At 36.1% G+C, this 14,622-nt stretch overlaps 3 protein-coding genes across 5 annotated transcripts in view; 2 read left to right on the top strand and 1 right to left on the bottom strand.

The window, feature by feature from the left end:
• Positions 1-14,622, top strand: part of LOC123877068 (toll-like receptor Tollo) — a 51,320-nt gene that overhangs the window by 33,429 nt on the left and 3,269 nt on the right. For all 3 annotated transcript variants that reach the window (XM_045923580.1, XM_045923592.1, XM_045923585.1), the window contains exon 2: positions 5,373-5,415. The gene's annotated coding sequence lies outside the window, so the exon portion shown is untranslated. The remainder of the gene's footprint in view (positions 1-5,372; positions 5,416-14,622) is intronic.
• LOC123877103 lies at positions 7,772-10,664 on the top strand. Its single transcript, XM_045923611.1, has 2 exons — positions 7,772-8,110; positions 9,906-10,664. Exons 1-2 carry the CDS (start codon positions 7,843-7,845, stop codon positions 10,583-10,585), a joined length of 948 nt encoding a protein of 315 aa, XP_045779567.1. The 5' UTR covers positions 7,772-7,842; the 3' UTR covers positions 10,586-10,664.
• LOC123877112 lies at positions 8,422-11,316 on the bottom strand. Its single transcript, XM_045923621.1, has 3 exons — positions 10,861-11,316; positions 9,320-9,534; positions 8,422-9,055 (listed from the first exon to the last, which is right to left on the bottom strand). The coding sequence occupies exons 1-3, from the start codon at positions 11,157-11,159 to the stop codon at positions 8,646-8,648; spliced, it is 924 nt and encodes a 307-aa protein (XP_045779577.1). The 5' UTR covers positions 11,160-11,316; the 3' UTR covers positions 8,422-8,645.

Genomic DNA, 14,622 nt, shown 5'->3' with positions numbered 1-14,622 from the left:
TCAACACTTTACAGCTGAAGATGCTTCAAGTATGCTGTCTAAATTTATCTTTTTATCAAGAGTAGACACTTAGGTATTAAATGTTTCTGTAATACATATCTAGAAAAACCTTGGGCGCAAAAATACATAACTATTGAGTTATTAATTATACATAATATAGTCATCAGTCATATTTAGGCTTACCTATTCCGTCCGTAAAAGAATCTAGATAATCTTTTGTTATATACAAGAGGTATTTAAAGCAGCCTTTGAAATTGCAATATTAACGTACCTTAGTGTATTGCTATATTTAAAACCGTTCCTTTGTACGCAACTATTGTTGGTCGCACAAAAGATGCGCTAAGCGTAACAGAAAAAAATTATGCAGCCAGAACTAGGTGCAATGCAGCACGAGGCCGCACGGTTTTTCTTTGTAATGCGACTTAGAAATGAATCATTTCACAGCATGTGAAAAATGATGTGCAAAGCCTTTTCATAATACGTTTTGCTACTTTAGTAGCTTGTGAAAATTACACGAAAAAAATTTCACGTTTGAATATTTTTACGTTTAATCCCACTTTACTTATCGTTTAAATTTCACGCGCACAGCTGGTGCTAAGACGCTACACCGAACATCGAACCGAGCTAAGATGCTAAAAAGCGCGCGAGCGAAAACACTTGTATCGCTGCGTGTAAGAAAGGGGAAAACATCTACCTACCTACCTAAGTTAAAGTAGCAAGGAAAACGAATTTTTGTACTTATGATCATAAGTCCGAAAATTCATTTTTCGTGAAAAACCACCAGTGAAATATCTGTCTTGATAATAATAATTATTCCTAGTTACTTAAATTAATCTAGCAAACGGTTATAAGTGTAAGAATTGAAAAATCGTTCTCCGTAAAAAATCGCCTGTGAAATCACTGTGCACAAAAATAATTTCATCAAATGAAAATGATTTAAAAGTATGTATCTCCCATCTCTTAGATCAACTCATCGCAACCTAGTTTGCATTTAATGCATCTCATTTATTCTAAAATGGCTTAACTTTGCTTTCTTCTGAATGGGTTTTATAACAATGTGGATTTTTTCAACTAGGTAGAACGCTAAAAATTACAACTATAGTTTTTAAAATGAACATTTTGAGCATGGGTACATACACACCTGTATTTTAAACTCAGTATAGATACATATTCCTATGTCTATTTTACTAAAATCCCGTGGAAGCTTTTGAATTTTCCGGAATAAAAATTAGGCAGTACGCCGTCTCCGGATTAGAAGCCATCTTTAAGCGGATGGGCCTTTAGAAATCCCGATGGGAATTCTTTGATTTTCCGGGATCAAAAGTAATCTTTGTCCGTCTGCGAGATGTAAGTTAACTCTGTACCTTTCATCGAAATCGGCTAGACTGATAGGCTGTAACTAACTAGGAGACAGACAGACAAACACACTTTATTTATTTATTATTATAAGGTACGCCCACAGCATGTTCACAAAACACTTAAAAATACAATAGTATAATAGTCTTATTCAGTGTGACAAACACACTTTTGCATTTATAATATAAGTATGGATTATTTATTTTTTATACCTACTCTATCTCAGAAGCTCCATATTAAAACATACTTAGTAGGTGCATACTTACCTACGATTTTATTATTATTATCTTATACAAATTCTAAGGCCCCAACGTCACAAACGCTAGACAAAATTAGTTGTACCTATCTACAGAGTATTGTGAAACAAAAAAGTGTAAAAGTCGTTCACGAATCAGTAACTTTTGAGGTCTTCTAATTGATTGGTCAAGGTGTCATCTGCGAGAATGTTCGGAACGTTCAAATACATCGGAGAGAGGCTCTCCATCGTCGTCTAAATCCGTACTGAGTATTATAAAATGAGAAAGTGTGTGTCTGTCTGTTACCCTCTCATGGTCCATCCGCTTAACCAATTTTGTACAGAGTTATGTAGCTTTACATACTGGAGACGAACAAAGACCATTATGTCCTGGAAAATCACAGAATTCTCACGGGATTCTTAAAGGCTCACCCAACTGATTTTAATGAAAATTGCTACAGAGTTAGTTGCATCCCTGAGACGACATAGGCTACTTTTTATCCCGGAAAATCAAAGAATTCTCATGGGATTTTGGTTTTTAAAAACCTAAGCCTACTCGACGAAATCGCGGGAATCATCTAGTATTTAATACCGTTTTAATTTTAAAAGTTACTGAGTTAACATTTACTGAAAGTGAAACCTAGAGTGAGTTAGCAACTCGGAAGCAAAACTAATCTAACCCATTGAACTATATTACTAGCGTAGTAGTAATACCTCAATGATCTAACCCCATTAGACTTAGCTTACCAATGACCAGTATACAATACAGTTAGACGTCGCTTGGTTTCTGTCTGCCTAATGCCTCATTATTATTCAACCGGCGGATAATTTTAATGACCTTCGTCATTCAAGGCTTAGTGCCTAACCAACCAATAAGGTCGACCCCGAAGTATTTAAACTTTTTGTCCATTGAATTAAACAGTTGATTGTTATTTGACATCAAAATATAGGTAAGCTAAATCTTCTTACCCGACTACGGCAAAGCCAAAAGGAAGGGTTATGATTTTAGCAGTCTGTGTACCTATTTGATAATGTTCCCTTGCGGAAAAGGAAAAAAAGATTTTAGGGTCATACCTACCAAGAGAAGACCCACAATAAAACGAAGCGAAGAGGCGTAACAACGCATATTTCAAACTTTCAACACAACTGAAAACGTTACGTCACCAGAATTCAAAGGTCAGAATATGGTCCGCGTCGACTTCTGGTTTAAAGTTATCAACATTCATTCTTCAAACTAATCAATTTCTCCCTCTTCAGTATATTGACCAGTTCTAAACATCAGTTTAGGTACCTACTGTAAAATGCGCCTCTTGAGCGGTGCCTTGCACCATCCGCCTGCGGGTGTTACGACCGAATGCGATCAATGATCACCTAGGCCCTTAGGATACCTGTGCAATGAAGCGGAGTGGGTGGAACGGGGTGGAAACGTGTTCAATGGACTAAGTACATTATTGATAGATAATGTAATAATTAATTTATCACGTTGTCTTTTATTAACAATGTGATTGGTTACACCAGCTCCATTCCACTTCAGTGGACAGTCACCCTTAGACTTGTCGATTTACAACCAAATTAGCATTATCAATTTGAGTACTGCATTATGTGCCATGTGTGCTAATGTGCGCGCAACCTAACAAATGTACAAAGAGACGCTGATGTCACTTTGTTTACCTATGCTTTTTATGGTGAGGAAATTAACTAAGAGATCAAGAAAATAAGTAGGTAATTATGTGTATAAAATATAAATTCAAAAAAAAGTAAAAAATTAAGTGTCGGCAGTTGACCTATATTTTCGAAATAACTTAGGTTAATGTTCTTAAGATGTAGGTATCCTACCTATTAAGATTATTTCTATGTTATTCACACCCAAAGAGTTCAAAAACCCAGTCTCTCAATTTTTATCTCATCTTTTTATTTCCGAACTAATTTTAGAAATGGATAGCTCGATTTTGACGGGGCTTTTCCCCTGGAAGCGATTGCAAGCCTCTGTTCCTAACAAATGAAGACGCTGATAGGTAAATTAAAGAAAATAAATACGCCTACTCGGTACACGATAAAAGTGTCATGAAAGTAACGTCCTTTAATAACTTAATAAGTAGGTAAACTATTAATATGTAAATATTATTGCAATCGATATATTTTTATGAATGCTACTCAGCAGCTACTCTATAATTTATCGACATCTCATACTTAATGCATAAGCTTCGATGCAAAATATCCTTACCTACATAATATAATAGATTAGTGTACAATTACGACTTTACACAACCTCTACGAAACCTGTCTTAAGAGCAGAGAGTTGTCATATTTCTAGAGCAGTTGTTTTCAGGCACAAACACATTTACTGAGTTAGGCAGTGCGGAACCGAAGCGCAGTCTTATTAACCGATTTCGAAAAAAGGAAGAGCTTCTCAATTCGTCGGAATCTTTTTTATTTAATAACAACTTAAACTCAGCATAATTACACTGACATAGCGGTGGTCTCTTAAGGGTCTCCCGGGTCTTCCCATATCTATCAACGCAGAATCTGCTTAATAAGCTAGGTGCATAGTAAAACACCGATTTCCCGGAGGCGCTTTCACTCTTTTTTAAACGTTTTTGAATATTTCCAATTTAATACCTACAAATGACATGATTTTGTAGGTAGGTATATGAATTCTGACACCCCTACTACTAAGTAATTTGTAAAGGACACAATTTCCTACTATGGAGTTAGATAATAATAGGTAGGTTCTACTAATGTAGATTGTAGACCTGTCCGTATCACGCTTTGTGAACTTTAATCCGCCGAGGTTAGTTCGACATATTAGATCTATGTTTCTATGCCTACCAAGAATTTGCGAGGATGCGAATCAAAGGATGCGTGTGAACTTTGTGTGACCCACCCACTCATATTCATAGTTTAGCTTTTCTTTTTGAGGTATGGAAAGGCCTTAATGAATTTAGCTATAAAGATGTAGAGATCCTCTCCCGCAAATCTCTGGTCTTACGTGACCTTACAGTCACATCTGCATCGCTCAATAATATTCTACATATAGTACATCAATAGAATCGTTTTGTTTTTTTTTTCGGTCGGAATTAATCTCGGTTTTCTATTTATATTAGCGTTTTGATGACGACGAAACCTACGCTTTGAGAATTTAATTTCGATGCTGGCAAGGATAGAATATACATATAAAATACAGACATGCCAGATGGTACACAAAAACCGTTATCAAAAGAGTCCGGTCATGGATCGGTTGGCTTTGTAAATAGCATTGCAATTTGCAATGTGACCCGTGACGACTTTGAACCTGGCCGAATTTTTTAATGCTTATAGGTATCTACTACCTACCTAGTACCTTATAATGAAAAATATAAAGCAACGTCAGCCTACTAGTGGAAAGGTCCGGAATTCGATCCCAGGCACGCACTTTTATCTTTTCGAAGATAATATTATGTTCGTTATAAGCAACTAAGTATCACTTGCTTCAACGGTGAAGGAAAACATCGTGTGGGTGTGGAAACCTGCATGTTTGGGAGTTTTCCAAAATGTTCTCAAGAGTGTGTGAATTTTGTCAATCCGCACTTGAAAGGAGACCCGTTCTTAGTAGTGAGCCGGCGAAGGGTTGATCATGGTGATAACAAAAATTAAAGTTAGATAGCAATGACTATTGGCTGAAACGGTATTCTATACTTACCAATTCTTTACTAGTTTGTGGTTATAGGTTTAGTTGTCTTCTTATTTCACTGCAATTTAGACCATTCAAGTACAAAAATCTTAATTTTTTTTTCTGTTTCAGGTTGCTATTAACGAAGTTACTGGAAGGCTGAACGAGGACAGAGGTAATTAAGTATATTACTGTTTTCTTTTTAATTCCTACTAGTTAGGTACGAAAAATATTTTTTTTAAATTGGCTCAGTTCTTACTTAGATACTCATTATGTGTAGGTAAGTACTTATTCAAACTGGAAGATATTAGAAGTCTAGTTATATTAAATAAAAGTTGCCTAGCGCTAATCCCTACTAGGTACCTACGATGTACCTACCTATTTATAAGTGGCATGCACGACTTTGAGGCATATACAAACATATAACACCCATCCTTTTTGTGGTCGGGGTAAGTAAATATACTTCTTACTCTAGCTCAACTCTCAAGTCTCATTTTCATTCATTATACCCTGCTAGAAAAATACCTACCTAATTGATGCCAGCCTATCCTAATTTCAAACTGTATTCGACTCTCTTAAATATTATTAAATAGGTCCCTACTTAGCACTAATCGGAATAGGTAGGTAATATTTCGTCACAAACTGTCCTGCTTTGTTATTATAATGTGAGTACGAATAGATCCTAAAATAATATAAGGTCTCGAGTGTTTCGACACAATTGGCGAATGAAAACCTTATACTTATTTGTTATTCGATCAAAAGGCAAACGCAGCAGGCTTTACAGACTCATGTAAAACTTCGAGATATCGCTATCTGACGAAACGGGGTTACGAAATGTCGAACGTTCACAGACCCGGTATACTGTTGTGGCCAACCACATGTCCTATGTACATATACAGCCTATGAAATAGGTACCTCACCTCACGCGATTTCCAACCCTCTACGAAATTAAATAAAGTTGATTATCACGTGACTGTTTCCTTTGCTTGTCCCCGCAAATATTGTCTTTATCGCGCGTTATGTCACATGATTCTGCGACAGGCAATTTTGATCCGTATTAATAGTTACAAAGGGTTCCAATTGAACAATTATGTCGCTCGTTTAATTCGTTAAGACTTGAGAGTCATTGCGAATACCGTGACGCGATGCTGTGGTCGGATGATCTGGTGAACTGTTACTTACGATGGTAATAAAGCTTAGGTACTTATCTACCTATTTACTTTACACTACTTAGGTAGTAGGTATCTAGCTAAACTGAAATAATTGTTATGTTCAACCATCCCCGGTATCCCCTAACTTACGTGTTTGTACTTTGTACGTATATTATTTACTTAACCATGATTAGGGTACGTCTAGGTAGGCATAATATTATAATAATAGTTAATAATTTAACTGTGAATGACAAGGGTCCTAGCTTGAAGTGTTGCTGTAGTCGTATCATGCGGTATCATGCTTGTGCTGCAGTGACTTGATCCATTACAAATCGTACACACGTACTCGCGCGTTCGACGTAACGTCTTGCAGTTATCATCGCGCTTTAAGTCTGCGTGATTCGCACGCGATTGAAGATTACATAAGATGATTTGATATTAAAAACTTCCGAACTAAAAATAGGAATGACTTTTTAACAATTGTGACGTCTAACTGGAATTACCATAACGTACCTACGGACGATTACTGACCTAGTCTTTTTCTAATGGTCCGGCCACATTAACGGCCAACTACGCGATGTTCAACGGCGTTTCCCGGTAAACGTAGATGTAGCCACGATCAACAAACAACAGCATGTACACAATACCGTTTGACAATTTGAACCCCCATTCAATTGGCGTTAGAAGTTAGCCGTTCAAATGTGACCACTCAGTATAACGCGTTTATTATCGCGATAATGGCGTTGTTGGGCATTGACGTTAACATTAATGTAGCCGTAACATAAAACACATTATTGTTGCCTCGCTAGTCGTTACGGTAAAATTTTAAATTAGGAATTAACACCTTTTATCAACTATAATATCTGCCTACCAACTCAATGAATAAATAATGATCTCCCGATTTGGTTGTAACCACCTTGTGCCGTGGTTATGCATCAGCTGGCGCTGAGATGGCATACCACGGGCGCTCGTACTCCGTCCAGATGTGAACACTTGAATAATGAACACATTTCGGCCGCACCTGCCCCTCATTCATGATGGAAGTTTTTAGTGAACGTGCAACGCTACTTTGTTGAAACGACACCAAGTAATTTGCATAGGTATAGGCACATAAAATGTTATATACGTATAATAGGTAGGTATAGTGCGCGACAGGTTGAGATGGCAATATATATAGTAGGTATAGTAACTATTGCTAACTCACTCGAGTGGGATTTTTGAAAACACGTGAAGAATTGAATTTCAAAAAATCCTGAAACACGTTTTTCTTCATTTTTAATCGAAATCCAAATACCGATTTTCAGGCCGTTTATTTTAAACCTACCTACTTAACTTGAACAACAACGGACTTAGGGCCGAAACACATAAGCGCGTTGCGGCGCCGCGCCGCTGAAATCGGCAGTGCGCTATAGCGGTGCGGCGCCGCAACGCACGACGTGAATTCCAGCGTTATGACGTCATACTTGTTGACAAGGATGCAGTTTGTTTCTAACACTCTTGCAAACAACACGTGTCAACCGAGAAGCAGTTTTAAAATTAAAATGTCTGACGTTGACGTCGATCTGTTTATATCTTCGGTTCAGGAACACCGTTGTTTGTGGGATACTAGTGACGAAACCTATAAAGACAAATTTATAAAACAAGAAGCATGGAAAAGCATTTGTGAGATCGTTTATGTTGATTACAAGGAAAAAAACTCAACCGAAAAATCAAAACTGGGTAAGTAGTAACATATAGTCTTAGGCAATGATATTTTAAACTAAAGATAAGTTACGTTCATAGTAATTTACGTTTTAAATCTGTTCCTGTGTTTAAATCATTACCTCCCAGCAATCCAAAACTGCACACATTTGCAAGTTTTACTGATTAGCAAACCAAAAGATATGAAATAAAACGCAATTGAAAGAGATAGCTATAATTTTAATGGTTGCACTTCAAACGTTTCTTGTGCATAGAGTAACATTTATAGTCGTAGAGTGGACACTTGATTCAAAACTATTCAAAAGTACATAGATAAGAAATAAAACATCTTACAAAAGTAAATCACATTTATTGAAAATTTTAACAGTGAAATAATTAATAATGAAAGAAAAGAAATAAAATACACATTTTTAACCGACTTCAAAAAAGGAAGAGGTTACTCAGTTCGACCGTATATATGCTTTTTTTATGTTTGTTCACAACATGTTAAATAGTTTGAATCAAATGTATTAAGGTATTATTTGTATTTTGAACTGAGTAGGTATACGAACATTCATATTTTGTTTAATTGCCAACTTAGGGCGCCAACATCACTGGAAAAGTAATTACAAAAATCATTCCGTATTAGATGTGGGCTTAAATTATTTTCATTTGCTGTGGGCAAATGCAACATTTGCAGATCAGAATCATCAAAGATAATGTCATCGGTCGCTTGTACTCCATCTCGATTCAAAACAAAGTTGTGCATTACACAACATGCCTTGATAATGTCTGTCGCAAATTCGTATTGCACATTCATAGATCGATGAAATATGCGCCATTTATTGGCTAGGATGCCAAAAGCGCACTCGACATATCTTCGGGCACGACTCAGTCGATAATTGTAAACTCTTTGTTGTACCGACAAATGTTTTCCTGAGTAAGGGCGCATGACGTTATTCGAAATTGAGAATGCTTCATCTCCTACAAAAACAAATGGAGTTTCATTTTGAGAACCTGGTAAAGGCTTTGGTACAGGAATAGGTAATTTGCGTGTCATAATCAAATCATAAAATTTAGAGTTCTGGAAAACGGTGGAGTCACTTTCCTTGCCATACGCTCCTATATCGACAAAAATGAATCTATATCTAGAATCTACAAGAGCTAATAAAACTATTGAATTATAGCCCTTATAATTGTAAAACAGTGATCCACTGTGCGCAGGACATGTAATACGGACATGTTTACCATCAAGAGCTCCTATGCAGTTAGGAAAATTTGCTTTCTTGTCAAACTCAATAGCGACATCTTCTAGAACCTGTTTTGTTATAGGAGGTATATTTTGACTTGATAGATGTTTCCATATGGCGCGACAAACTGTCCTTACAATTTTTGCTATTGTACTTGCTCCTCGGAAGTAATTCGTATGCATGGTTTTAAAGTCACTGCCGGTTGCTAGAAATCTAAAATGAAATAATAATTAGTAGGCAAATAATAAAATAATACAAATGTAGGTATAATCAAACTCAAACCGCGCAGGTAATAGTGTTGCTAAAGGAATAGATTTTCAAAGATAGACAGGTAGTTTTTCAAAGAAGTACTCAATAAATATTTTACATTATGGTTGTTCTAGGCAAAGTCAATCAGTTTTTAACTTGCCTAAGTCAAGAAAAAGCAGAAAATTATTCTTTTTCGGCGGCCAGCCATTTATATGAAATTGGATGGACCGAAAGTACTTATGAAAGTTATATCAAATTTTATATGTAGTATAAATGGAATCTAGGGAATTTTAGTCTTTATTACTATTTTTCACTTGTGAAGTTTTTTGTTGCAGGTAATGATTTAGTCAAGAAGTGGAAGGCCATAAAAGATAATTTTGCTAAATATCAAAAAAAACTAAAAGATGCCAATCGATCAGGAGCTGGAGCTGCAAAAATTAAAGAATATCACTTGAATAAACAATTACAGTTTTTGAAAAAGGTTTCACAAAATGCAACTGATTCCAGTTTATGCGTAGCGGAAGGAGATATTGAGAATGAAATAACGGCATTGCCTCGTTATAAAAGTCAACCACGAAAACGAAAGGCAGATGATAAGGATGATATTGAAGAAGATTTATTGGCAATATTAAAAACACCGGAGAATAGACATTTGCATTTTTTCAAGGGGATTTTACCATCTCTACAATCGTTAAATGAGAATCAAACATTGATATTTCAAAGTCGGGTGCTTCAAATATTAACCGACATTCTTCAACCTTCAATTCATCAAAATACACATCACGGCTATAATCAAGAATATCAGCATCAGGGTTACAATCAAGGATATTCAACTATGAGATACGATAATACGGTTCAGAGTGGCTACCACACTTCTACTCCTGGAAGTTCGATTACTGAACAGAGGACTACCTCATCATCAAACCAACAACGTCCAATAAATTCACCATTTTTACTGGACGAAACGTCAGCTACTTCCTATGTTTCACAAGATGAGGAGTTTGATTTTTCTTAAATTGATCATTACATTTTTTAAGGCCTATTAAAGTATTCTTAAAGTAAGAAAATTGTATAATGCAAAAAGCTTAATTTGATTCTGTCTTGTTTCATTTGAACCTGGCTTTGTACCACTAGGTACCCCCAAACCATGAACACTAGTGATGCAAAATTTTTATCGACACCCCGCTAGTACCACAGGTGTATAAAGCCAGGGGTACAAATAAAACTAAACATTTGATTCCGAGTGCCATAAACATCAATAAAAAAAAATAAGAAACCTATTTGTTTTACCTTAAAGTTAAGCCCAGCATTTCCAAAGCAGTAACTGGTTTTCTTCCTTTATTTTTTTTCTTCTGTATATATTTTGATAACTCGCTTAATAGCTCTTCAAATGATGATATACTCATTCTAAAGTAGGCAACAAATTTTTTTTCGTCTATCTTTAATGCTTCGTATTTTTTAGAAAAGAACTCGCCATTTGGATTCATACCCTTACTTAATGGATGTATCCAGTATCTTCTTTGCCGTATTTTTAAGATAGAATAATGTCTTCTTAATAACAAATAAGCAATAAGTTTATTACGATCCATCGCAGAGAGACGTCTATCCACACTCAAAAATCACGAGAAAATGGTTGCCCTACCATAATGCCCTGTTTCGCGACGCCGCAACGCGGCAACGCAACTGCCGATTTTGGCGTTGCGGCGCCGCAAAAATAAGCAGTTTGCGTTATGTGTTTCGGCCCTTAAGCCGCTTAGGGAGGAATTTCTGAAACTCGTAAAACACTTACCTGTACAAAGCTCGAAGAGTTACTTACCCACTTATTTAGCGATTTTCATGGATATAGGTAGTTAACTTGAAAATGGCGATCTTTCATACAAACTTTTATCTCCTATTAATTAACCCCCTTAGAGGTAGGTATCTAAAGTTTCCAAAATTCCACCCCTAGTGAGTGCCTAGGTTATAAATAGAAGTACCTATCAATATATCATGACGTGACGACAAACGCGACACTAGTTTTATAAATATCTATCTATTCATTTCAGTCTATCTATCTGTTTCAAGTAAGTAGTTACCCATACTGATGTCTACATCGTAGTTTATTATAGAAACACTACATTCTTTGACCGGTTATCTTATCTTATCTATAGAGGCTCTCCGATATTGTTGCGACGGACGAGATCTTTATTGTCTGCTCTTTGTTCCACGTTAATGAGAACATAGTTAATAAGATATCATTTATTTATTTTCTTATGTATGAAAGGTACCCTCACTAACTATACCTACCTGAAATCCGATAGGTCATAGATTCAACCTCAACCCTACGCTTTTTTTTAAATTGAGATACAAGTTAGCCCTTGACTGCCATCTCACCTGATGGTAAGTGATGATGCAGTCTTAGATGGAAGCGGACTAACCTGGAAGGGGTATGGCAGTTTTTTATTAAACCCATACGGCCATTGGTTTCTGTACAGCTAACGCTAAATCTCTTGGCGGCACGGCTTTGCCGGTAGGGTGGTAACTAGCCACGGCCGGAGCCTCCTACCAGACCAGACCAGCGATTTAGTAAAACCAAAATTCCTAACCCAGGCTGGGAATCGAACCTGGGACTTAGTCCTCCCACTAATAAGACAACAGCGATACCAGTTTAGTCGTAACTTTCTTTCTGCACTACGCTTAAGTTAAGCAGGTACCTACTACCTACCTACCTATACATCATATGGTTTTGTTTCAGGGGAAAAGGAAATATTTCTTTTTTTTTTAAATCTTATTTACCCTTTGTTCGATAGTCCTTTACCCAACCTTTATGCGTACGAACAGTCTGCGTAGAAATGGAACCGATTCGATGTGAAAGTGTTACAACTTTCTATAGCCTGGACAGTTGTAGCTGATCCGAGTTATAAGATTACAATCGGTACAGAGTAGGTAGAGTTGAACGCACGAATGAACCAATATTTAGGCTTTGAACAGCTGTTTTATCGATACTCGACGGGTTAGATTAGGTGGTATTTTTCCGAATTTTCCGCCTGAATGGAAAAACAGATTCATGCACAATTCTGCGTAGCACTAGTGAGGATAAGTAGTTCATGGCTAATTTGATGCAACAAATAAAAATGTTCTTATGTGTAAAATTTCACTTGTGAAGAAAATAACAAGTGGTACCTTAATGTTACCATGACGAACTTATTATTTTAATTTTAATAAAATAACATAAATACCTAGGTATATGTAATCTATACATATAATAAAATTGTAGAAAAGTGGTGTCTGTACAATGGAAATATATAAAAAAAGTAGCAGGGGTTGTTATTATATCGATGCCGAACCCGAAATTGTAATTAATTTTTTTTTTGTCTGTTTGTCTGTGTGTTTGTGCACGCTAATATCAGAAACGGCTTATTCGATTTAGATACGGTTTTCACTAATATATTGTAGTAAGCTTAACTTAACATTTAGTGTTTATTTCATGTCAATCGGTTCATAAATAAAAAAGTTATGTAAAGAATCACGGCGAACATTTTTAACGTACAGAGTACGTACTACACGCCTCGCGCCTGAGCGTCCGTGGCTATATAAAGCGCGCTGATTCCACGCGAACGAAGTTGCGGGCCCAGCTAGTATCTAATAAAGCTCTTTGACTAGTGCGATCCCTTCCACCTAGGTCCTAGTTAGTTACATAATGACCGTGGTTGCTTCGGGCTGTTAAAGCATTGAGCTCTCAGATCTTTCCGTTCCTAACTATATTTCTTCACAGATTTTAATAAAGGTCTCATACCGATTGCCTACTGTAGGCATTGCCTAGGTGCTAGTTTCCTATTGCGTAGATAGATATTTCTAAGTAGGTATATAAATTCTGCATTAATATGAGCTAAGCTGCATTATTATTTTCTCTTTGTACATACATAGAAAAAATACTTATACTACATATAAGTATAGACCGTACAAAATGAGAACTCACTCGCCATTTTAACTCTAAGTTTCACTTATCATAGCTGGACTATTAATACTAGGTAATATTTTGCCTCTACCCACGAATCAATGGCGTGCACTTTAGTTACCTACCTATATTACTTAACAGGGCTCTCTCCGTCACTCGCTTCATACAATCGTAGTTCCAATTTCATTTGAATATTAAGCAACCAAAGTTCATGAAATTTTGCAGACTTATTCTAAAAACTAATATCTGTGTCTGTGGTGTATTAGATTTTTCTAAAAATGTGTAGTTTTAAAATTACTGGGGCTCAAAGATTTGTATGTAAATTTTTAAGACCGCGTAACTTTGAAACCGAATATTTTAACAGAAATCTGGAAAATCACAGACAGATATTAGTTTCTAGAATATGTGTGCAAAATTTCATGGACTTTGGTTGCTTAATATTCAAATGAAATTGGAACTACGTTTGTATGAAGCGAGTGACGGAGAGACCCCTCTTAACATGCTATCAATATAATCAACCGCTGACACGACACGGCGAAGTTAAAGAAAAACTTTTAATAAGGTATAATTTAACTATGTAGCCTTCAGTCTCAGAAAAATCAATGAGAATCACATTATTAGCTAGTGTTCTGACGTCACAATACAATTAATTCCTGACAGAGCCGATCTTTTCCAGATCACATATTGTCACGTAGGTATAATCCCACAAATGGCATTTTGTATTGCAAATAATATGGTACTGGTTAAATATATGTTACAACACTGACTGTTGCATGGAGGAATTTCTCGTAATAACGAAGAATTCTACATAATGTTTTATTTTTAAAGAATTTTTGTCACGAATTAGTACGGTCTACTTATCCTATCGTTGGACTAACGACTGAAATGAAAAAAAAAAAATTAAATCTGTATTCCGTCGATAAGTCACTTGGCTAAATTATCTCACAGAAAAGACCATAATATTTAACATAAAAAATATAGTTGCTTAGTTACTGATCTATAGATTAAAGATAGATCGATTATAAATGACAAACCTACCTACTATTTGCCCGATTGGCATTGCACGTACACAATAAAAGACAATGCAATCTCATTGAATAGTGGTTTTGGCTTGT

The sequence above is a fragment of the Maniola jurtina genome, chromosome 2, assembly GCF_905333055.1.
Source record: "Maniola jurtina chromosome 2, ilManJurt1.1, whole genome shotgun sequence".
NCBI classification, from domain to species: domain Eukaryota; kingdom Metazoa; phylum Arthropoda; class Insecta; order Lepidoptera; family Nymphalidae; genus Maniola; species Maniola jurtina.
Note: the sequence above shows the minus strand (reverse complement) of the source record. Positions and strands in the feature narration are given on the sequence as shown.